The 26782-nt window shown below is 33.0% G+C and overlaps 1 protein-coding gene across 1 annotated transcript in view; it reads left to right on the forward strand.

The window, feature by feature from the left end:
• Window positions 1–1470: 1470 nt before the first annotated feature.
• LOC126832923 (centaurin-gamma-1A) overlaps window positions 1471–26782 on the forward strand; it is a 66498-nt gene continuing 41186 nt past the window's right edge. The window contains exon 1 of the mRNA XM_050563964.1: window positions 1471–1928. Coding sequence (XP_050419921.1) covers window positions 1742–1928 — 187 coding nt within the window. The 5' untranslated portion in view covers window positions 1471–1741. The remainder of the gene's footprint in view (window positions 1929–26782) is intronic.

A 26782-nucleotide genomic window follows, 5' to 3' on the forward strand; every position in this document is an offset into this window, starting at 1 on the left:
GTCCAAATGAAATTCCGGGCAAACATGTTATTTTACTCGCTAACTAAAAAATTGTTTGTAATAAGCATAGGTGTATACGTTGACATTAATGGTAACAAATAGGTTAAAAAAACCTTATTAAAAAAAAACTAATTTGTTGTTAAGATCTTATACCAAGAAAAAGGTCTAACAACATGCAAAACAAATATGAATCCTATATGAATAATATGCGCTGAAATGCTATTATCGTTAAGACATATAATATACTTTGTATGTTTTCTAGATGAAAAAATATACAATGTACGATGGATTTTTTAAAAAGGTTCTATACAAATTTAATTCAAAAGTGTTTAATGATATTTGTCTTAAAACTTTGTCAAATGCAAATAAATATAGCGAAGGCCAGTAAAGGGTGGATCCTGAGGATTTTAAACTTTCTCATTCGTGTGATATAAAATTGTGTATTTATTATCTTTACGTGAACATTTAAAGTAACATAGAAATACATTTGTTTAAAACTATATACTGTACAATATGTATACAGGCATACAAGAACAATTATTCTTTTTTAGTTTATTATTCCATGTTAAATCTAATCTAGAAATTTGCACAATAAGCATATTTTTAAACATTTTCCAGAAAAACATGAATTACATGTGCAGGAAATCTTGTTGAAGAATAATCAAAATGTATTAAGGCTTTTAAGTATTTAAAGTACACATGGAATAATATTATTTTTAATACTATCCAAACGCGTAATTCAAAAAATTATTTAAATTAAATTATTTAATATGAGTAAATATAAACGCAATATTGTCAATTATACGTAATCCATCTTATGGGATGGACAGAATATTATTATTTTATTTTTTCACTCAATCACATCGAATAATAATTATTAACAGTTAACTGTAGTTGACTGTACGGACTAGCTAGCGCGTGCTTGACATTTAAAACACTGATTTTTTTTTTATGATGTGAAAAGTTTGCATTGATATGCTAATTACAGGCCTCGGACACTGATAAAAATTAACACGCAGAAGGTATACTTATCACGCAAAAACGAAGCGGCCGTGTTCTAAACCAGCTATAATCATAATTAATTACATCTATACATTATTATTAGGCTAATATATGATTATAGCAGGTTTAGAACATGGGCGCCACGTTTTAGTTTAAATCGAAACTGTCCTTTCCGCTTTCGTTTATTCTGCTGTACTATTTAATATGCGTTTATATTATAAAATTATTATTATCACGTCCGGTGTATTTTTGAATTTGCGCGGGCCAGCAAACGACGCCATCTGTACACCGGAACGGCCGCGACATCTGTCCGACTACGCGGCAACTGTGGTCGGTGTCGGACGCGTGACCCGATGGCGCATGCGTCGTGACATACCATTTAATGGTAAACACGGATAACAACAACTGGTCGAGATAGCGTTTTGTTTATTTGTACTCGCTTTTGATTACAACCCGTTCGGTCCGAGTGATATCGCCGTCGTTTACTAAACGCCAAGTCTGTTACGTTCGTTCGGTCCGTCTTGTATTTATCGGTTGCGCGGCAATAGTCGTCAGTTTTTTTTTTTTTAATAATATTAATTGGAAAAAAAATCCATGCGTGCGCGGCAAGAAACCGGTCGTCGGGATTAATTGTGCGTTTTTTTTTTTTTTTTAATATATATATTTTTTCTATCCAAACTGTTTATTCCGTTCGACTTAACGTCCGACCGAAAGTGATGTACGTAGCTGTGAACGAAAAATGAATAGCCGGCCATCGTACTACCACAACCACTCGTCGTTCTCCAACAACTCGTTGTCGATATGTAAGGAGATTCAACGGTTCGAAAGCGTACATCCGTCTATATACGCCATCTACGACCTGATCGAACTCATACCGGACCCGATTGTCGCCCAGCAAATCCGGGATCATGTTGTATGCATAGAAGGTAAGATATTGTACTTGCACATAGTAGATATTTTTTTTAGAATCTAATTCTAAGATGGATTCTTTAGTTGCGCCAACGGTTTGCCGTCAAAGCGTAGGCTAGGAACTATTTGTATGATTTGTTACTGTATTGTGACGTTCAGGTAGCTCTTTAACAGTTTCCAACTACCTGAGCCATCCTTTAGGTCATATAGAAATTCAAGTATGTAACAGCATAGGAATGTACCTTCCTTAAGTGTGATTTTGAAAATGTAGGTAGTGTCGATAGTCTGCTTCTAACAAAGTATAATTTAATATCATTCAATGCAATCTGTCTAATAAAACTAAAATTGTCTGCTTTTAATTGCAGTGTTTTATCTGTATAATCTTTGTAATTATGAAGCCTGGATAATTAATTAGATTTTCTTATCATAATAGTTAATTGGACAATAGTGTTATCCAACGATTACAACACTCTGCTGTCAACTCATTAGTTTTTAGTATCATTAACAGTAGGCAAAATAATATTGGCTGTAACCACTCAGTTCATAAATGTCAAAGGACAATATTGATGATTATTTTTTTTTAAGTGCGTTACTCATGCAGACATTGTAGCTATCGCTAATTAACATGTATTAAATTCTGATTTTTATCTGGTTTTCAAAAAACCATAATTTTCTAAAAAAAAAAGATACAATATTTATGAGGTGTTGTTTGGTAGCTATCTAATGTTTATAATATTATTATGAATAACAGTTATTTTGAGGAGTTCACTTGTATTGTTAAATTTCCTATGTGGAATGTTATTTTGACCATATCCAAACGTCATTCAAAATTTTTTTTTTTGTAACACTTCTCGGTACGAATTTTGCACAGTTGGTAATTTCTGTAATAATTCTTTTATAGAAAATGTTGTTCCGTGTGTCATGTTGACATCACGTTATAGGCGTATAATATTACGGTGATTTGGTGTGTAGATAAATACAATAGTGAATTGTTATTAATTTTAATGGCAGAACATAGGATCCACCTCAAAATGTTTACCACCCAAATTGTTGCAATTCGAAAATTCATATTTGGCAGTTGAGTTTTTTGGGATATTCATAAACCCTATAAAACCTGTATTATTTTGGGTAAATATCAAACATTTGCTGCGTTTAAATAAAAAATGTATTAGTATTTTTTTTTTTGGCCAATTGCGAAAATTGAGCAAATCAAATAAATATACTTTGTACACGTCCGGTGGTTAGTACAACAACTATTGTTGTAGTTAACACGCAGACCTAACAATATCCATAATAATTGCAAACGATAATGAAAATTCTATTCTAATCTCGCGACCGTGAAATAGCCAATAAAAATCTTCAGCCCGGCCGTCACACGTTGTGACCAATTGACCTGATTTTTCATATTATGTGCATTTTCAATGTCTATCCAGTCTCCCTCTCACTTGCCCGCCTCGAGAACCGGTTGCATGTCCGCGTCGTTGACTTCCAAACAAATTACTTATGCATGTGCTCATATGTATTCACGTCGGGCACTGGCAGTCAGAACTCGGAGCACGTTGACTACTTTGAATCGAGTATACGCGAATTACAAGTGATAAAAACCACATCAACGACAAGATATCCAAAGCTCAAATTATGGAGAGTAAAAAATAGAGAAACTCCAAACGTGCTATGCGCTTTTTTGGCGACAGTCTGTCCAAAAAACTCGTACGGCACACAAGCTATTAACGATAGATAACATTTAACTATTTTATAACATAATAAAACGGCTGTGACGGGACTACAACACTATAATAACGATACGAGTAAAAACATATTAAACTATGTTTTCACTGTCAATTCCACGGATCTTACCAATGGCCCGCAGAATCCAAAACCGGTAAAGATCACTTTCTACACAACAGTAGTTTTGTGTTCCTTTTTACGTCTTCTTCATTTTTTGTTGACAACTTGTAGTACCACGACTTCAACTGCGAATTTCACATGTTTTTAAAAACAAATCTTTAGCTTTTTTTTTATGACTTTTGGACTATAATATGCCAAATAGAAACGTTCGTTTGCGGGTGATTATAATTTTATAGTTTCAGTAATAGTTCATCTCCTGCAGTCGATGATTGAAGTTTTAAAGTCGTTTTTTTTAGGTTTGGAGGTTACAAATAACAATAAGTCCCTTCGGGAAAAATGTGCTGTATATTTTCTAGTTTACAAAAGTTTAAGTTCCAACAATAGGCTGTATTCGTGCATGTACTTTACAATTTGAAGAATTTGTGAGTTGCGTACACAGAGAACATAAATTGTAAATTTAGGTGTCTATAAGATAGAGATTAGCTTCGCTACCGATTCAAATCTTTACAAATACACTCGGTTTTTATAACTATAACCTAGAAAGCATCGCACCTAAATATAGTAAATATAATATTGTTGTTTGTACATTTTATGTATTTCACACAGTTTTACAGTGTTTCCCCCATAGAAAATCCCACATAATGTGTTAAATGCTGGGGACTATTTGTTAACAAAAAAAATTGATATATTCACATGTTTTTCAATAACTTTTATGGAAAACCGTAAGCCGCTGGTTTGAAGTGTATCCACGGGTAATTGGCAAGCGTCACACTCTGCACTCGTGACCGTAAACAAACGCCTAAAGCAAAAAAAAAATATGGATCATGCAGTTTTAATTTTAGATCTGTGGGACCCACTCACTAGTATTTTCGAACCATTCGATTTTCAGCAACATTGCGTTTTTTGTTCGGAAAACCGTAATTCTCATCAAGTTTCTGGTTGCAGCATCGATAAAGTGTACCTGTGTTGTATTCTTGAGCGTAAAATCAGAAATAAATTTAACATAATTACAAAGAAAATATAGTAAATCGTCATCTTGAATACCGATAAAAGCAATTTTGTACCACACCTAAAATTCCTATAATGGTTATCATAAGCTTACAATTATTGTAAGTGCATACTGCATAATATTAGGTATATTATGTACTATATATTCTAAATAAATTACATAGCGGTTTATGGTATAATTTTACCACTCTATAATTATGTTTGGTCGTACAGAAAATTGCAAAATTATTTATTTAATTTACGTCTGGATATAAAACAAAGTTTTCACAAAACAAAGTTTTTTTATCTTAGTTATTTAGCAACGTAGTGTCCTAAAGGACAGGTTAAGTTTATTAAATACATGGGGTTGTATAACATTATTTTATTTTTAAACGTCGTTCCTGTGAAATTGTAAAAAAATGCACTTAATGTGAAAATTTGAAAAAACCCAAAGAATTAATAACAAGAGTGATTTGTATTCCATTATATGTGTTGTTAAATAATTGAAACATTGCTGTAGAGTGTTATGTACGCAGTGCTTAAAAGTCTTATTATAATTAAGATTTGAATTTAATTAAAAATTTCATAACCCGGATTCCCTAAAGATTAACAATACTTAGTAAAACTAAGTTGAATTTTAATTATATTAAAAATTATATTTTAGCACTATGAAGTTATATTATCTTCTTTGCAACTTGTGTCAACCATACCCTAATCCTGTCTGTCCGCTTTTATTTCGGTGAATATCTGTTAGTATTAAAATATATCATTGAGGAGAAACCATGTGCAATGGTGTATCTAGTGAATAATAACGAGGCTTAACACTATATTATTTACGACCTGCTAGGAGGTACGGTGTGTGGTATGAACAATTTCGAGATATTGATTTTCTTAAAATGCAATTACGTTGAGACGTATTAAATAATATTTTAATGGTCGCCAAGGTCCTGTCTTATTGTATAATTTTACGTTATTGAATATTCGAAAGTCGTAAAACAGCTGTTTATGTACTTAAATTTCATATCCAATACTATGTTTTATCGTCGAATTCTTCGAATATTATGACGGTACTTTACTACTTGTAAATGGTTGTTGACCATTACTAACCTAGTATATATACTTCAATAAAATTAATATCCTTATCGTGTATAATGCGTGAGCACATATTGTTATTATTATTACAACGACGATTATATGTTATTAGGTACACATTATATTTATGTATGTCATTGCGATTCGACCAATTCTCGGTTGAGGTCCAAAACGAATAAAATATCTAACATCCGACGGGTTTGGCGGTAGTCATGTGTTACAAGTAAAACAATGTTAAGGAGTCGACACATTGTTTATGTTTAATGGCCAATAACGTGATCTGCCGTACAACGATACTGTTTTTAGAGCTTCTTTTCGATTTGAAAAGCAATAATATTGTTTCCCGTCCTTATGTCGTACGCCCAACCGCCCACTCCTCAATCGCTCACCAAATGGCATTCAGACATCCTCCGATAGAGATAAGACTAAAAATATTACATCAAATTACACCATATTATATTATACATGGTCGGAGCACGAACAGACTACCATTCGGTTCATTTAAAAAACAACAATTACTGTTTTTCATAAGGTTAATTTTTAGATCCTATTCTCATAGTGAAAACCATCATGAGCGCTAATTGAAGTAAATTAGCAAATCAATTAAACGTCTATCGAGTACAATTGTTACACACGTTATTACTATCTTCTCTCAATTTATTATTTTCGGTGTTTTCTTTTTGAACAGGACTACTCAAATTGCGTACATTATCTGACTTGATACGCCCCGTGTAAGCTTGTTCCCCAGTTTATATTCAAAATAACCATAACATATTGTGCTTGTATTTATTCAATAACCGACTGAAATTTGCGCTTTTGTAAATCGAGGTAATACGTGTCAGGAGAACATACATTTGGGAAATTGAGTTATATACGTATAGAAATAGATACACAATAGGGGGTTAAGTGGGGTAATTGTAAACGAATGAAACAAATGTATATGCAATTTTTTTTAATAAAGTAATAAAATATTTTCAAATTTAACTCCATACTATTAACGATAAGATGTTAATAAACCACATAATTAAAAAAAATATGAACATTGTTCTATCTATTTAAAAAATTGCATTCACATTTGCCCCATTCGTTTACAATTATTCCACTTGTCCCTATCTTACTGTGTATTTTCATCGATATTATGCATTGCGTGCGAGCTTAAGCTACAGAATGCAATAGCTTTTATTTCCGGTCGACATTTTTAAAAGCAAGCCATGCGATGTGCAAAAGAACCCGTACAACTTGTACTTACATTATCATATGTAGGTGACGCGTGGGATATCTTCATATCAGACTGCCACGGATATTTTCTTTACTGCTATAATGCAAATTCATCAGGTACAAGCACTTAGGCGAGGTGTTAAAACCGGGCTATTAATCTTTCTTGAATCCGGTAATTTTTTTTTTTTTGTACTCGGCCGTTGTTTAAGACTAGTTTATATGGTTTTCCACGACCAATGCGTCCTACGCTCATGTATGTATCTTAAAAGGCAAATTAGTGCTGTAAATCTATAAATAACAAAATGATGGCGACATTTGACGACATATTATTACTACAGAAAACTGTTGATTTCAAAGAAATGTTTTAATATTTTTTAAAAGACCGTAGTAAAGATGTACAAGCCTTAAGTATACAAAGTTTAAATTATATATAAATGAAAAACCCAAAAAATGTATTAGACAATCATAATTTTATTAGTCGATTGGTTAACTATGACCAGCCTGATTTCTCTGACAAGTCTTTAAATTTCTTACTTTTTAGCATTATGTGATTTTAATTTGGAAATAATTTATAAAAACATTTATTGTCATTTACTTTATTTATTTTTAATATTTATTTATGATGGCGTTCCCGGATCCGTGCCGTCGGCTTATTGTAGAATTTGTTAATTAGACATAGACGAGGGAGACCTGGATGCGGGCCTCTTTTCTTTGAGACGCAGGTGGTATATGGAGATGCTGGCTGTAGTATACAGCATGTCTTGCACAACAATAGCCCGTGTACAGGATGGATTTACTAAATGTGAGCTAACGGTGTTGATACTGGTCCATATCCAGAGAATCACCCTGTACAACCTATAAACACGAAATCGTGTGCCCCATCAGGACGATTGCAGCTGAAATCTGTGCGTTTTTTACTTGGCCGCGGTACCGTTATGACCGACTGATATAGAGAAAAGAAAATAACAAATAATATCACGAGATCACCGCATAAACGCGTGTACGCGGGAGACAACGTCGATTTTTTTACTATAGACCTACATTTTTTATAGTTTCATTTTTGCCTTCGCAGTTTTGGTTTGCACGTTGCTGTTATTCGTCTTTACCTTCGATTGTCTTCTGTTGTAACTTGTACTAGTTTTGAGTGTAATGCAAATAACTCAGGCAAACTCCATCGGACCCGGCATTGTTGCTTGTTATTGGTTATAATAATATTGGAGTAACGAATCGACCAACAAACTATCATCTCAGGCGCTATCGGACCGGAAACTCGTATAGGAAGTAGGAACCGCAGTTATACGGCTTATTATTATACACATATATTAGAGCAATGTAATATCGTTCCGGTGATGAACGATTCTAACACGTTTGAAAAAAACTGTGTCGCTCCTCTGCATAGCAACACGTTTAGGTGTATCTTGTCAGTTGATGGATAAAAGTGTGTTTCAGTGTAAAAATGCGTTGCTACTAGATCCCATAACCGGAACACAAGTTTAAATAATAATATTCAGAGAACATTGACGGCAAACGCTGTTCGAACCTATTGACAAAAATTTTAAAAATTTTAAAATTAATTATAAAAAAATTTGGTGCTGATATTTTGTTTTGTTTTCGTAACGCTGATGACTACATCACAGCATTTATGGTATTGCTAACACCTGTTTTTAACCGACAGTATGTTCAAATTGTTTAGGAAATCAATTTAAAAAATGTATGCCGATTTGTCATATAACATCGCGAGGATATTATTCATTGATACATACTGTGTAACCAGCGCTTTACACGAATAACTATAAAAGAGAATTTCTATAAAGTGAAATTTATGCATTTTGTGCGTGTTGACGTTTAGTTTTTCAAGACATTCGTTATTATAAACGCGACCGGAAAAGTATTTTTCAATAAAAAAACAAAAGAAGAAATAGTGATAAATGTAATGAAACGTCTGTTCAATTTTCTCGTTTTTTCAATGTCTACCTACTTATTTTTTAGGAGTAGTCCTAACACGTATTTTATGTACCTACATTTTAAAAGAGAAAATCTTGTATTGATATTCAATTATATCGTTACTATGTCGACCCCAAATAATTGGAATAAGTGTCATAGAAGAGCAATTTTGTTAAAATGGAAACTATAGACAGGTTGGTTCAGTTGTAACAGTTTTTATCTAGTTAATCGTGGTTGTGTCTATCATTTGCCATTTCGTACATATATATCCCGTGTAGAACTTGAAATATCTTTTCGATTAGTAAATTATTGTCTATAATATATAATTGTGACCAATGTACAGTAACCTAGGTATTTAAACCCAGATCAAAGTAAAATAATACATTTGAAAAATTATAATTGTATTATTTTTTATGTCATGTTATTTATTCTATTTAATTCAATAAACTAATTTATCTAAAAAACATCTTCCAATTTTACAATTTGTTTCTCTTTAATTATGATCGTGTTTTGATTGTAATACAAAATCTCTCAGTGTGCAGTGACACCACATGACAATTTAATTTGACATAATTTTGATTTATTGTTACACTACTGTAATTTGTAAATAAATTATTCTACTAATATTACTGTCATAGTTATTGAAACTTGGGTTTAAAATTGTGGTAAATAAGTATAGTAAAAAAAATTGTCTTTGTATTTTTTTTTTTGTGTGTGTTGGATTCATTGTACGCAATGTTTGTACGTCCTCAACAACTACAATATAAGTTTTGTCAGTCCACGGAATGTAAAATATATTCTATGAGGTACATTTTAGTTGGTTGTTGTGTTATTAATACTATATTATGTTATTTTTGCAACTGTGTGTAACATTTATACAACGATGGTTTCAAATGCCTTAATTACTGCTTCATCGTTTCAATGTCTGGCACCTAATTATTCTTATGCTCCATAAAATTCCTTTACAAATTATGCGTTAATTAACTTCATTGTTTACCTTTCGTGTCGGTTATTGTGTTCTCAATTATTTGTATGACATCAATTAGCGCTTGTTATTATTTAGTTTATCTGAATTCACAAGCCTATCGTATGCGAAACAATACATACGCGTGTTTTCGCATAACGATTGATGAGTATAATAATAATTATAAATTATAATAAAACGTTTGCCATGTCATATGTTTTGTTGTATTAAAAATTAAATTTAGGTTTTAGTGTAAAAAAAAAAAAAAAAATAGCGTACTGGCCTTAGAACGTATGCAGTATTTAGTTGCCACACAATAGCGACGAGTGTTGCCACTAGACAAGTGTGCGGTGTCATCCTAATATATATATATATATATAATAAAGAAGATATATAACTGAAAATGCCAAAGCGAGTGTAGTTCTGTTTTCTGTTTTTTCGCATAAATATAATAACATCCATAAATATTGTGTATAACACTAATGACGTTTGTCGATGGTAATAAATATTAAATCTTTTACGTTATGGCGATGAGTCATCTTGAAAAACATACACGGCCGACAACGGTAAATCTTAATACCGCGCACCTCAGCCTATGGAGGGCGGTACTGCTGGTTCATCGGCTCGTTAAGATAAAAAATAATAATATTAAGATAAAAAAAACAAATTTATTTGTATTGTATAAAATGGCTTCTCGTATATTTTATACGCCAAAATTATCGAGATATTTTGGCGTTGATCTGTCCGTTTAAGATGATTGACGTTGTTAGAGTTCTATAATTTTCAATAATAATAATAATAATAGAGTTAAAAGAAATTAGGTACAGTTATCGTACGATTTACGTGTTAAACATATGTGTATATTATCTGTATGTATAAAAAAACAAAATATTTACATGTACACACAGGTTATCGTGGCAATAATTTTTTTGAAATAATAGGAAGATACTCTGGTCGCGAAATTCCGTTTAAATTCTATGTATTAAATCAGATTTTTGTTTTTTAGTCGCGGCGCTTATATGTCGGACCGTCGTCGTAGCCTGAAGCGTTTGGCAATCATATTTACTTGTGATCTTAATAATATAATAATCGACCTCTTCCGTTCGGCGTCGTTTTTATAACGGTAATAAATAAACGTATGATGAGTTTATTTCGCGAATATTTCCGCTGCATGATTACTGTGTTATATTTTTCTTCTATAAAACCGTGCAAAACCGGATACGTATGTGCGGTACGCACCGATAACGTGTAGGAAGAAGAGGTACCTACTATATAATATTATGTTTGTGGGTGTGCGGTGAAGGTGTTTATTTACCTGGTCGACGTCTAAAGACATTCAAAGATGAGACGCGTTTAAAGAAGATTAGAATAGTGGAAGAGTGTGGGCTCTATTTTTTTTTTTTTTTTAACGCAATTGTTTAGGAAAAACGTTTTTTGGACCGCCATCTTTTGTACGCGTTGTTGCTGTAGTTTTATTTGTAACATTCCATTGATGTACGATTTGAGTGTGGACTGCGAGGACAAATAAGGAAGACGTGTTAATAGAAGAATAGTATGGGAAAAAATAACCTTGACACATCATTAGCGACGCGGCGAAACTTTTCGGCCGATCTGCACGAGTAAAATATATACAACATATATCTATCTATTTTTTTTCTATTTACGTTTTTTACTTCTATCGTGTGGCTCGAGCTATTACCGTTTGAGTAAATAAATAAATATAATGGTTATTAATAATACAAATAATTGAATTATCCTGCATAGGGGGCGCACGTGCTTCCAATATGGATTAATGTGCTGTCGTCGTTGCCTCACCGTTGGCGGTGCAATGCGTCAATGCATACATATAATATATTATGTATGCCTATTTTTTTAAGTCTATATATTAATATCAATACCATTTTTCTCGTGTGTCCACAATCGTTCAATAACCCTTTTGCTATGGTAATATGCTACTGTGGTATTGTATGTTGACGGCTGTTACAGATGCCGGTGACAGAACGCAAAAAGTACATAATATTTTATTCATGGCGACGCGACAATTGATAGCGATTACAATAGCGACTACTATTTATATACAACAACGTTCTCGCGGCAGCTGTGTTGCTTTTTATTTTTTTGCAAAACAAAAGTCAAACACCCACCACCAGCAGAATAACCTCGTTTAAATTAATTGTATTATGTAGGTATTAGGTGTATATTATATTGTATTCAGAGTAGGTAACAATATATCGCGCGGTCCAATATTTTTCGATACCTTGAAATTAGACCTATTTCGGGAGGCTGAACTCTGATTTAAAAAATATCATATCGGTTTAATCTTGTGCAATGGGTACAGAATGTTTCTGAAGATAATTTAAAAAAAAAATCATCTAAAATGTATACAACTTTATCAACACGTCGTGATACCCCTGTATAGTTGTTGAGGATTTTAAGACAACTATTTATTTAAATTGTGTTTAAAAAAATGCATTTAAATTGTATGGTATAGATATTTTTCTTTAACATTTTTACAGGACTAGCTCTGTCTCATTAACTCGTTTATTACATTCAATTTTCGTACTTAGACTAGGATTATTATTTACTTTACGACAATGTCGAATATTCGAATGTCAATAATTCATTTTATTTAAACGTTTTTTTTTTTATATAATTTAAATCCGTTTACTATTAAACCTTTTTCATAAAAATTTTAAATTGTGTAATGAACATTTGAAGTATTCTACGTATTGTGTAGACTTATGTAAGTTCTGAAGTGTCTTTTGTGCAATAAATCGAGTAATTAGTAATGGCGGATACTTATATAATATTTTTTAATAAAAAAAACTAGTTATTTAATTACTGGCATAACATACATCCTAAAAACTTAAATTGGATTTGAGTAAAAAATGTATACATCCATTAATCTACAACTATAAAGTATAAGAAGTATTATGCAATGTTCGTTTAATTATTTAACATCACCTGAGTGGTGTTTGAAGGAGTAAAAAATCACCCAATAGAGCTATATAGTATGAATTGAGTATTTGTGGATTATCCCTACACCCTTTAAACTAAAAAGTGCCTATTTGGTGTCAATTTGTAAATTAATTTTTTTTTTTACATAAACTCATAAGTTCTGTTTAAATTCATTTTCAAATTTGTTCAATACACATTTTGTAGTGGAGAATTTTAAGAGATAAACACTAAGAGAAGGAAGGTATATATCGGTTGCGTTTACGTTACGCTGGGGTAGGCTCATTATTGTGTCATTAAAAGTATATAAAATAAATCGTCCAAGGCTCTCCGACGCGTCAGTGCCAACGAACTCAAAAATGGTATCAGCCGGAGCGAAAAAGAATGCACACATAGGTAACCACGCGTACCTACCTAGAGTGGTTCAATAACAGACTCCTTCTCCTCGTTGTTGTCTATAACACTATTCTACTTAGTCGTGATGCTCCGTTTGCGTATATATTATGTCTCCACAGTCCAGAAAGACAATCTTTACCTCTCTCTCTGTCTCCCACTCCTCCGCATCGCCTCGACAGATCAGTCACGCCCGTGGTGCATTAACAATACCAAATTTTGTACACCAAACAAAAACCCTATGGACCATAATATATACATATATATATATATGTACACTATAGTAACAACATTGGATATTTTTCGGCCCTGACTTTCACTAGCCACCACCATTCGCCACCACCACCGTCGTCGTGATCGCGGCCCCAGCAACGGCAGATACTATAATTGGAGAAAATACTATTGTTTTCCATTGTCTGGCTTTCTTCTCGGCTGATCGGTTTTAATCGTACACAACTGTATTATAATATTCTTCTATTTAACGTGATGTCGTCATGTGCAACGTCAACGCGCGAAAAACAGTTTTCCCTCTGGTCATAATAATAATATCCGCCGTTGTAGCCAAATACGTTTTTGGCGCGTTCGTTTTCTTTCGATTTGAATTTCATTGTACTAAAACTTTTTATTAAACGCCGCCGCTCTCGCCAGCGTGTTCAACAATTGGACAATAGAGAAAACTTTTTAATACGTCTGAAATTCAATTAAATTCTGTTTTATTCGCTCACTCGGTGCGATCACCGGTAACAACACAATGCATAATATTATTATGACAATATTGCCATTGTAGTAACCGTTGACGCTGCACCAAGATTTATTGTGTGTATAAATACACACTATTTGTATTTTATCTAATTGCATTTTTATGATAGCTGTATTCAACACTCGTAGTGGTGTTATAGACTATTGTGAAGTAGGTATTCATACATTTTCCTATCTGTGACAAAGCTGAACAGTAACTAGTTAAAGTGTTACAAAAGTCAGTAATTTATTTACTCGCTTTACTTGAGTCCATAGATTTTTAATTTAACGTGTTAACGGATAAGTTAAAAATTATCAATGAACGGTACTATTTAAAATAGCTTTTAAGTAAGTAACCTTTATAAATTAATTTTGAAGAATATTATGAATGAAATTGAAATCAGTTTTAGGCCATTTTAATATTTCCTTGTTTTGAGATTATGTTTTATTAATAATTTGGCTTTAGGTTATTATTTTTCGTCGTGACTAATTCTATAATAACTTAACTGTTGTGCTATCATTAACTGTGCGTAACTTGACTGGATGCTAACCCAACTTCGATTTGTTAATTAAATGACATTCTATTATTTTATTAAATTGACATTCGATTTTATTAAATGACAGTATAATACTAAAGAAATTATGAATAGTTTTATATGGAACAAGTGATAAGCGCTTATTAATACAGTGTTGTTATCGTTTATCGTTATTTTACAATAATTTTTTTTCTTTGATTGTAACTAGTATTTTAATAATCACAATTCATACTTCGTTAACTGTGTACAATATTGTCGCACACACTGTATAAAGATACAATACAGTATACGATAAAGATTATTCAAAAGTAATTTGTCAGTTATAAAACATTACAATAAATATATAAAAACACATCACTTTATCTATATAATAACGACAAGGATTGGAACACCACATAAACACATGTGTATTCTAAACACGTGATAACGATGAGTAAAATAACATCAATATGCCAAACATGCAATGACAAAAAAACCGCAAGGGATAATAATAATCACTTAAAAGCTTCAATTACTATTCTGTAAGACAATATTGTTTTTCAATTCATTTTTCGTTCTTGACACGATTGTCAGTCGAAACCTTGGTAATTAAAAAAAAAATACAATTCATTAATGCTTCAAATATTTATATGTGGGCGTATGCAATATATATTTTATGTATAATTAATTAATTATATGGTTTTGATGTTCCTCGTTGTTTGTTGTAGGCGGGAATTGAACGGATAGGGTTTTGTAAACAAAGTACTTTGAATGCAATTTCATTCTCACGGTGTTATTACTAAATAGGTACTTCCGGTAGGTGTAAGCACGGTTTATAATAATATATATTGTACGGTTTTACTAATATTTAATTCGCATAGTTCTCTTTTATAATTTAAAAAAATGTAAAGAAAATAATTTTTAATTTGTTATTATTACTAAGCACCTACAACACGGTTATTGGACGAAATTTTTTCACGTAGTTGCATTTTACTTGTTAACGTTAATCAATTAGTATGAACAAAATGATTGTGTTTTTGTGAAGGTCAATTGATTACCACTTAGGAACGGCCGTCGTTAAACACAATAATTATATTTGTCCAATCAGTAAGAATTCTATAAAAAGTGAAAGGTTATAACAAATCTCCTGCCCGTTATCTTATAAAACTAATTATATTATCTATTGGTTTTTAATTTATATCTTAAAAATAAAAAACAGATATATCATATTATGTACTCTGATATTATTTTCAAAACCCTTTCAATTTTAGCGCCTCACAACTGGCAAGGTTACTACTAAAATGACAGACGTGCGGAGCCGGTTGCCTATACTTTGTTTTTGTAACCGGCTCATAACTTGAACTATCAGAACTAGTTTTCCTTACAATTTTATTTTTATTATCTCTTAGATAATTGACATAAGTACATAATTAGTTTATGTGAAACATAAAGTTAATGTCGTTTAATTATTTGTTGCACTGAAAAGTGCATATACATTACGCATAATAATTATTGTAATTATATATTGGTAGAATACAAAGTAATTATTTTTCAATTCAATCGAATTGAAAAATTAAAATGATATTTAAGTAATTTAATAAAACTGAAAGCTCTAATGCTGTTAAACATATAATAAATTAGTTAAAAAAAAAATGTTCAGTATAACTTTTGAATTTTATTTAAAAATTAAAACTATTCAAACAACATTGTTTTCAAATTTTAAATATTTTATAGTTTAAAATATTTAAGTTTTAGTTTGTTAATAAATTGGTTATTAAATGTAGTCTAATAAATTTATGCTACATAACCACATTTTTACCCCAGCGAATAAAAAACCATGAAGTAATCAAACAAATTTAACAAAATAATACTTTTCTTTTTATTAGTTATTAGTATTTTAATATTTATTAGTTATGCTCGAACAAAAAGTTTGAAACACATATTGTAGGATTGAATGTTATTTATTGTTGTAGTAGACATTAAATAATTCATGCGGTTCTATTTATAAATAAAAACAAAGTCTGAGAGCTGTAGCACATGTTTAATTTGCTTAATGCGCGCGCAAATTTTCAATGGCCTTGAACTTTTCAAGGGTCCTTTATGACTTGCTTGCCATAGATATAAATATATTATGACAGTAAAAGTATTTTCATCGTTTGTTTATGGTGTACTGTTATGTTGTTAATATTTTTTCCATACTTGTTCATTTTTTATTGTTTTTGATCAAATTCCAAGCAACATTTTAAAAACGAAATCTTATTGTACATGCGAATGTTTAAAAACATTTCCTATAACGTTTCCCTCAATAGTTTGCCCAAATTTTAGAGTAGAAATTACTTTTTCGAATTTAGTACAATCTTAATTTACAAAATAAAATATGCTTAGCAAAGATACATTATCAAAACAACCGCATAAAGATAACCATTTTTGCGTTAGGTTAATAAAATACATTATGTTATTGCGAACTTTATGTAATGTTCATATGAATAATAAGGAACTAAGCAGATAGTTTAGATTAACCACGAGATGGCGCTGGCTATAGTTTTATATCAAATTATACTGGCAGATGGCGTACCTAGTATAATTTGAACTTAACTAAAATAAATAATTATCGTTTTAAATTAAAAGTGATCAGTTAAAGTTTGATTAAAATCACTTAAATGCTTATCACTAATGTGTATCTAATTTTGCATGTGAACAGTCATGGATACATTATCCACTTTTCATTTGTTTTATCAAAAAAATATAGTAAATTTATAGTTTTTTATGGTTATTTTAAACATGTAAGTGAAAATAGATGTAAAACACATTTTTTTTAAGCTTTCCACGCAACTTTACTGCATTTCCACTTTTAAATATTAATTATTCAAAAATGTTCACCGATCAATACCAAAAAAAAAAAATGTTCACTTAATTATTATATTGATATTATAAGATTATACAACTTTTACTTCGCCTTTAAGATTTAATATTCTGAAAAATGTGTTAATTAATTGTTTTTATGTTTCAGGTGAGTGTGTAATTTATGTTAACAATACAACATTATGAAATCCAGCTAAAAAACAATTTCGTAAGACATTTTTTTTATTATTATTAAAGTAATATACTTTTTTAAGTTAAAATGTGAGTGGTTTTTTTATTTTGTAATTTAAAAAAATACGCGAAGGTAATGGTAATTCTGACTTTTTCAAAAGCAGTAGGCGTTTTTTAAACTTAATCAAGTTTCTCAGTTGTGTACAAATTATTAAATTACTTTTATATAAAAAAAAATGATACATGAAGGGTACGTATATTCTGAAATATGCGATAGTTGTAGTTATAAATGATTGACGATGTTGCAATTGATAATGATATCATACTATTCAAACCTGTCACATTCAGTTAAAACACTTTATGTATGTACATTTTTTTGTTTTACCTAAACGCTTCATTTTTAAAATAGCTTGTTTATGATAATTAATAATAATGGTAGGCGAAGTTTTGGTTACCATTTCTGTAACCTACATTTGATAGACTATTTCTTAGGTTCAAGTAATGCATTGACCTAAAACCGTGGGTTTTTAGGATTTGCCCAATAAAACCTACATTTTTAGTTAAATAATAAAAAAATTGGAGTTAACCCAAAAAAACCCGCTAACTCTGCTGCATTTACATATTATAAGTTAATTATATTTCTCAATATCTATAATGTTGTTTCACGGGCGAATGAACAAGTAAACGTTTATTTTAATTATTTTGAACATGCCGTTGCAAACAACCCTTGAAGGCATATTATACTGAATAATATGATTTTGAATTTTGACTAAATAATCGACTCAATATGTAAATTTATACCAGACTTTAAAACGGCAGTTTATAGTTTTCGATTACAATATTATTGTCTTTATGCAAATGTAGTGAAATTAATATAGTCAACAATTTGAATAGAATCGCTTGTTGTGTAAAGGTTTACAATTTTTTCGTACGTCTTTCGAAATTACATTATAATACGGTATTAATATGAATATTATAAATAAATAATAATCCGTTTTTTCATTTATATATATCCATTAGGGGTCGGACAAAGTGTGCGCGCATACCTATGATATTGTTCGAATTCGGTTCCTATATTATAAATTATAATTGTTTGGATCATTTCACCGCGGGAAACGCAATCGTACATTGTAATTCCGATTTCCATGCCTTATGTTATAACACAGTCACCGGGTTGTACTTGCTGGTGATTCGATATTACAATAATAATAATATATACGATTTAAAGTCATTGTTGTTAAAACAAACATCAGGTTTATTTGATGTGGACGGAGAAAAAGATGTTCCACCTAATTCCAAATAAGAATAAAAACGAATTGCGTAATTAGCATACATTCGAATAGATTGTATTTTAAAAGAGTGACGGCACCGGCTGGCAAAAAAAAAAATATCCTCGAGTCGTTAAAATCGTTGGGTGATCGAAAAAACTGGTATTTCAAAATCGGCCGAACTAACCTACTCCCAACGCCGAGGCACATGCCCAAGTCCCCAGACTGATTTCGGGTTCCCTATTGTTGTACACCGTCTTTATTATATCCTTTTATTCTTCAACACATACACAATGCACAGACCGCTCCGCCACCGTCGTCGAACAACCCCGTTATTTTTATTTATTATTTTTTTTTGCATCAAAGGGGTAGGGGATACGTCTCAACTTTGAATCTTTAATTTCCAAAGTCTTTTGTGGTGGCGTTTTTCCTCTTCCTATTGCCGCGTTTGGATGGTTTTGAAATCGAAACTAGACCGAATTAACGTTGTGCTCAGCCGACAACGTTTGTTCTGTGGTATGCATGCTTATTATGTCGAAATCGTTTTTTACCAATATGTGAAAATCGTTTGTTGGGATTATTTAAAGTTAATAATATTTTTAAAAACGGCCACTTTGTCTAAAGATCGTAGATAGTATACTGTTTTATGTATAACAAAAACACCTTTAAAGTCTGTTCACAGCTGTTGTTGTTTACTATCATTCAGGGACATACCGTCTATATAATATTATTATCATTGAAAGCACGCTCTGCTACCCATAACGCAGCTACTGTTTACCAATTTATTTGCGCCGGTTCTCGCTTCCAAGACATTTGTATTATTCGTATGCGCGTTCATTAATAATGCATTTATCTCCATACAACCGTTTTGATGTCTACTATGTCAAAACTACTCATCGCCCCGGTACATACGCTGTGAAAATATTTTAATAAATGATTTTCCACGTTGTGTCCGCGAAGGATAATAGTATATATATTGAGATCCTATTAAGTCCGATGATGTGCAAAAAATAAAAAATAATAACCATACGAATAGGGGATGTTTATATACTGGTGCCGTGCGCATGGCATTATTGTTATTATGCGGGTACATAATGAACATTGACAAGTGTCTATATGCATGTTTACTGACAACGCTGGACAACAAAAGCAGAGGAGGGCTGAGCCGCATATACTCCCCCCCCCCGCAGGGCGAATTCGGTTTTAATCATTGCCGCTATCCAGGTGAAGATCGAGATAACGAGCATTACAATAATGATATTCATTATTTTCTAATGTGCAAATCCGTATGATTATTATTATAATGTGGTCGCGTGAGCTCACGGGCGTGGAAACACGACGGGATGACGTTATAATACGGTAAAGTTCATTTGTTTTTCTTTTATAATCGGATTTTACCGGATTCAAAACTGTGTGCCATATAGGGGAGGTGTCCTTACATATTTTGACTGGCGCTGATGCAACGTTGGCCAGATGTACACGCGTGCGGGAAGCTTTGTTATTTATACCATCGCCGAACAAACACCCGTTACACGCATTATATACCATAGGCGTGTGCTTAAAGGGGGGCAGGGGAGGGGGTGGAGAGCTTATTGAAAAAGTTGGTCGTACGATTTTTCACTTCTTATGCCTGTTCGTTAAATCGTGACGGCAACCGAAGTAGTTTTGTATGCTATCCAAAAGGGGTATTCGGTACTTTTGTACATTGTCATGAGTAACGAGTAAAGATACTATAGCTGTTGTTGTTGCCCAGGAAGTTCCCGAAGGAGATAACCCCGCGTGCCATTAATCGGCTCCTCTGCGTTGTTTACCCCAGTGAAAGTGACACGATAAATAAACAGAATAACACTATATATTGGCTCAAATGTAGCGCAGAAACTTCAAAACCCGTTAGACGGAACGACTTGTTGTAATAAAATTGATTGTACTTAATTCGGATAAACGTTCGTCCGGTAAAACCATCATTTAGGTACACTGTGAATATCAATGACGTTTTAGTAGTTTAAATAAAAAATATATGTATTATTTGCTGCCAAAACGAGGGCAAATGGCGCCTAAAAAACATTTTTATGCGATCTGTGCGAGGCTTTAACGTAAATTAACATCAATATTTACTACCAGAGATATACATGTTTTTTTATCTTTTTATGCGTTTCCTTATTGCGTTTTTAAACGATCCAATTTTTTCGAACATCTCAGCCATCGCCACTGCATAATATACATATTAATAATAATATATTCAAAATGTATTGAACAGAAGCAATATTCTATCGTTTAAAACGACATTTTTGTATTTATAATTTCATTTGTTTTCCTTATAATAAAATTACCTGATGAATATTTACAAAAAGTCGAGTACAAAAAGAAAATTTCAAAAATATCGTGAAAATGTTTTTTTTTCCAAATATTTGTTGGCAATAAACAATATAAAACTGAAACATTTTGACCATGTATAAAAAACTATTACTAATTTTTTTGTTCGTGCTTCATAGATTTCGGTTATATACTTTGGGCGTTGCTCGACGTCACATAACTTAATTATTGTTTGGAGGAATTTACACGAAAAGACCTCGGGGCAATTCATTAAGTACTCATCGCTCGTGTTTGCCTCCGCGTGGTCCCTTTATCGCTGTGGAATGCATATTAAATATAATTCGCATAATATATGTAAAGTACACAAAACAATGTATATATCCAAGTTCCGTTTGTGTATTATTATGCAATAGTCATTATAGTCGGTTGCTTCGGGTGCCAAAATACCCGCCGGCTATGATATTGCTGTCGTACTTGTCGTTTGCACTCTTTTTCGCCTTAAGCGTACAACGTCTTATTATTGTTCTTACGAAATTTGCGAAATTATATTACTCGGTAAAATTATATTATAACAAGCCCACGTTTCCGCCCACGGTATACGGACTTCCGATTTGCACCTTATACAGAGTACACGTTTATGTTTGGCTAGTCGACCCCGCGGATATCTGTATTTCGTTTTGTTTTCCGGGTCGCCCTGTACACGGTCTTATATATATATATATATATATATATATATATATATGCGCACTATACAACGAATTCCCCCGTAAATGTTTTTGTACCATAAATCGTCCGCTCTTCCATTTCACGAGCACAGTCCCAACGGCCGTTTTTCACCTTGCCGTCGTACGGTATAATATTATACCTATAGCCGCCGCTTAGGTGGTGTCGCAAAGGATGTATATATATATTTTTTTTCCGAAACCGTCGGCCTCTTTTCTCTTTCTCTGTCTATCTGTCTTCTCTCCACCCGACGGTTTCGACTCCTCGAAAACCTCCGGCCCAATTGTACCGCAAGCGCACGACGTTGTGCCCCCCAGCAGTCAAAAGAACTTCCCCCCCACACGCACATATAGTGTCTATTGTGTATCGCCCTTTTTTTTTTTCTTTCCCCGTACACGTACGTCGCGATTCTTTTCATTATTATTATTATTATTATTGTTATTATTATATATATATATAATATGTATAGGTATGTTCTCTCGGCGACGGCAAAGTATAGTAAATTGGTCTATATATACATATACTCGCACATGCGAGTGTAAGGACGAGAAGGACCGTCGAAAATCGAATTATTGTTTATAGGGTACAACACAACACGGACTCTCTCCTCGTTTGCCGCCGTGTAAGAGGTACACACGCGGGTCGTAACTCTTTGATGTTCGCTTTTACGTTATAATTCGAATTATATTTCCTCCTGTACATAATATTATATACATACACACACCGTATACAGGACACGTATTATATAGGTATTATATCCGGTGAAAATATCCTTTCGCAGGCTCCAGCGGACCGAGCTATTTTTTTTTCTCCCCGGCTTATTGTATGATGTTCGAGTCGGTATTAAATTTCTTTTATTTCATTAATCGCGATAAAAAAAGCAAAAAAAAAAACTGAGATAATTGTTTTTTCTCCTCGTCCTCTTCTCCAGTTCCAAACGTTAATTTCACGGAAATCCCAACGTTGCGCGGCTCACGTTTCAGCGTAAGTTTTCAAATACCTATACATAGATGATCGGTACGATTTATGATCGTGCACCCGACCATATAGATAATTTGTTCCTTAACGGCTTTCCATTGTGCAAAATATACAAATACACGAACCGAATTAAGATATTGTGTGTAGAACGCGCAACGTCGCGTCCGTCTTTGATTAATAGGAATCATTTGTGAGTGTTTTTTTTTTTTAATTTGTAGCAAAGGTATTGTTCTGAAGTCGTCATTAAAACGTAAACCCCTTTTTCCGGAAGGCTCCTGTATTGCCACTTTAGTAGCATCCGCCACGCTCGGACATACATACAAACATATATTATACACGACCCCTTTGGACCCGTAATCGTCGTGGTCCGCACTGCCGTGATGTATGTATAGGAAAGGGTTAGAAAAACAGCTGGCGGGTATATTGGCGGCATTACTGTTTGTTGCCGTCAAATTATTTGATTATGACTTTCCGGGCTATTGCCCATCTCCGCAGGTAATTTCGAATGTATTAGTGTAATTTAAATGTTATAAAAAAAAAAAAAAACGAAATTAATGCGCTTAGTTATATATTTATTCTAACGACTAGTACATCTGTCTATCATTTTTTTGTTGTGCGTGCGCCTCCGAAAAAGGGTTGTGTGTACAGCCATAAAATAACGGGGAAAGGGGTAAGAATTTTGAAGTGCGCCAACGTGTTACGGTCAAATATGCAAACGAGAACTGGAACTGTCTGCTAACCGCGCCCGAGGCCGAGTACTTAAAAACTCTTGTAGAACGGCGTTTTGCATATTTATAAATATTTAACGAAACGACGCGGAAGCTTTCATAACTCGTTATTTTTAACGCGATACAATTAAAATTAAATAAGAAATTAGGTTTTAACAAGGGTGGACACAATGAAAGAACATTAGGCTACCGGAATATTAACAAAATATTAATTATAGTTTCAACCTAACTCTCTCTTTAACCAAAATCGAATTAATATGATTACTACTGATGAGTATCGCAACTACAAATTGTATTCAAACTGATTCATAAGAAATCTACGAAAATAGAGAGTAGTTAATCAATTAAAGTAAATAAAGAAATTTATCGCGATTGTAGTTCTGAGACTTCAAAAGGATAACAGGGGATTTTGCGAGACCTCGAAACCGCAGTTATATAGCAAAAAAATCATCGCGCACTCAAGTGGACTGAATCTTTATCAAATGTTCAGCCATCGCAGCTGCGTAGAACGTACTACCATGGTCATGTAGTACAAAGCATATTACAAACATTATTGTAATGTTTGCACATTTCAGTGAAACTATTTAAAACGCTTTTTGCTTTGAATTTTCCGAAAAAAAAAAAATGCTATCATTATTATACAAAATACCGGTAAGTTCAACTTTGTGCAAAACACGGTTTTTACGACCTACGGTTTATTTTAACGGGAAGTTTGCATTTTTTGAACACTATGCGAATAAAATATACACAGCACCACCGCGTACTCGATGAAACTCATAAGAATACATTCGCAAGCAACAAAAAAAACCATCACCCTGTCATAATAAATTTCGTTTCAAACCGAAGCCCATTAGACGGTAGAGCCGCGAGTGGGAGGGACGACGGGAGATGAACTTTTTATATTTCTCGCAGGAAAAAGTCTGTCGAGGGGTAAACCCGAACACGTTTTTTTATGTAGGAGTTTGCTGATGATTTGAATACCAAATGAACGACGTGCACGTGTAAATTATAGGTCTAAGGAAAAGAAAACTGCACATCGGTAAAAAGAAAATGTCCGGAATTAAATAATAATAATAACGTACAGTCTCAAAGGTAGGCGGCCATTATCATTATAGATTTACATTTAACCTATGACCAACGTCTAGTCGGCGCGGCGCCGGTACACACCGCAAGAGTCGTTGGCGGTTATAGCTTTTTAAGTTTTCCCCAGAGAGCCTACCCACCGCGTGTAAATCCATTATAAACTAAAATAAATTGTTTCTTCCTCTTTTAATCGCATTGCGCTTTTTCGTGTAATAATATCGTTTCTTGGAGGTTATAAAACGGCAATTATAACCGTTTGCCCGTGTCAAAAACGGCGCGTGTACTTGTGTATTCATTTCTCAGACGTAGTTCCGGGTAGGGTTATGTTGACAAAAAAAAAAATGCCGTTTAACGAGTTCCCTGGGTATATTGTCGTACGTTACATAAACGACCGTCGACTATTTTGTATGTAAGTACATCAGCCGTCGTTAAAATAACATTTAGGTTGACCGTTGCCCTGTATATTATTACCTGACGCTCTATTTACAATGGCCACACAAACTCGAATTTATTAAAATAAAAATGTGTTTTTTAGCTTTCTGAAGGTATTGGTTTTTTCAATAATGTTTTATTTAATTCCTTTTTTTTTTTGTATTTAGACTAGAGCCGACGATTCGTGTAGTTTAAATTCACTTGTAGAAGTTCGTGTAATTATAAATACACGTGTAGGACCCGACATTCCACTAACTTGACCCAATGGCTATAACACTTTATCTTAGTGACAACCATTAATAAAATGATAGTATCAACTACACGTAAAATTACAGGTCTTATTAAAACTTACAGTTGCAAGAATACGTGTAGTTGCAGGTACACGTGTACTTATAACTAGCACGAACTTCTACACGTGTATACGAACTACGCGAACTTGTCCTACGTGTATGTGAACTACACGTGTAATCGGCAGCTTTAATTTAGACCCACGATAACTTTTTAATCACCGATCCGATTTCTTTGTGAAATTCTATAGAAAATCGCATATCGCACACCAAAAGTACTTAATGAGATTTAAAGTTGTAAAAGTTTACCATTTCTCCTTCAGCATCGTGAAAAACCTCTTAAACAATAACATAGTTTTCAACTTTCAAAGACCTGTGGCCATCTAGGGCCCGCTGTGATCTGTCTCCATTGCACCCGTCTGTGCTGTTTTTATCTTTTTTTGTTGTAGACTTACCCGGGTTAATTTTGTTTAAATAATAAAAACAGTTGTAAAACGTTTGCTGATCTAAAACGTCGCTGTGTACACTATATTCACTGTATAATAATGTACGTACAGCGTAATGAGGCACATTTGGGTCGCGCTGTCAACGTTTTAAGTCTTCCTGACAGCCATCTCGGACTCGTTATACGGACATTCGTCTTCGTTATAAACTATTTAAAGGGTTAGGGACTGCGGCAAAACGCATTTTTCTTATTCTAAACGTTTATTATTCTCTAAGCCGGCTTAATTAAATCTCCATTTTGGCGTCGTTACAAAACGCCCGCCGTATTTTACTAGCACGCATTTCGACATTTCGGATTTCTGATTTGAAAGTAATCGTTACGCCTGTGTAATAATAACAGCTATGCGTTTGTAATGACTATTATTATTGTCATTATGTACATATGGACAATATTGCACGTGTTATTACACTACAACAATGCATGTTCGGTACAAAAGAGGGGAGGGGGACACGATGATTGATATAATATAATCCTTCCTTAGGTTTACCATGGATTATACAAATAGTGTGGAGTTTAGAACTAGTACATTATCGACATAGTATCAACACCGAAATGTGGGTACGTTACGAGTTGTTTTTTAATTACCGTACAAGCGACTCCCGGTCTTGGTAAATGAAATTCAAGTTTTTACTTTAGCCACAACCGAAGGACGAAAAACATATTTTATTTGACACAATTTCCACTACACTGTTCGATGAACATCGAGGCAAGTCGATACACATGATAAAACAATTTTCGCCTTGCGGAAAACATTTCCAATGTATATAATATATATATTTGTGTGTGTGTGTGTGCGCTAGCAGTTTACACAGACCGTCGGAAACGTTTTCGGTTCGACGGATATGAAACTTCCTCGCTGTATGCGTT

This window comes from Adelges cooleyi, unplaced genomic scaffold (assembly GCF_023614345.1).
Source record: "Adelges cooleyi isolate 19-005CV unplaced genomic scaffold, UGA_ACOO_1.1 ACOO_flye_CR_arks_rails_tigmint_CR_PRNA_167, whole genome shotgun sequence".
NCBI lineage: Eukaryota > Metazoa > Arthropoda > Insecta > Hemiptera > Adelgidae > Adelges > Adelges cooleyi.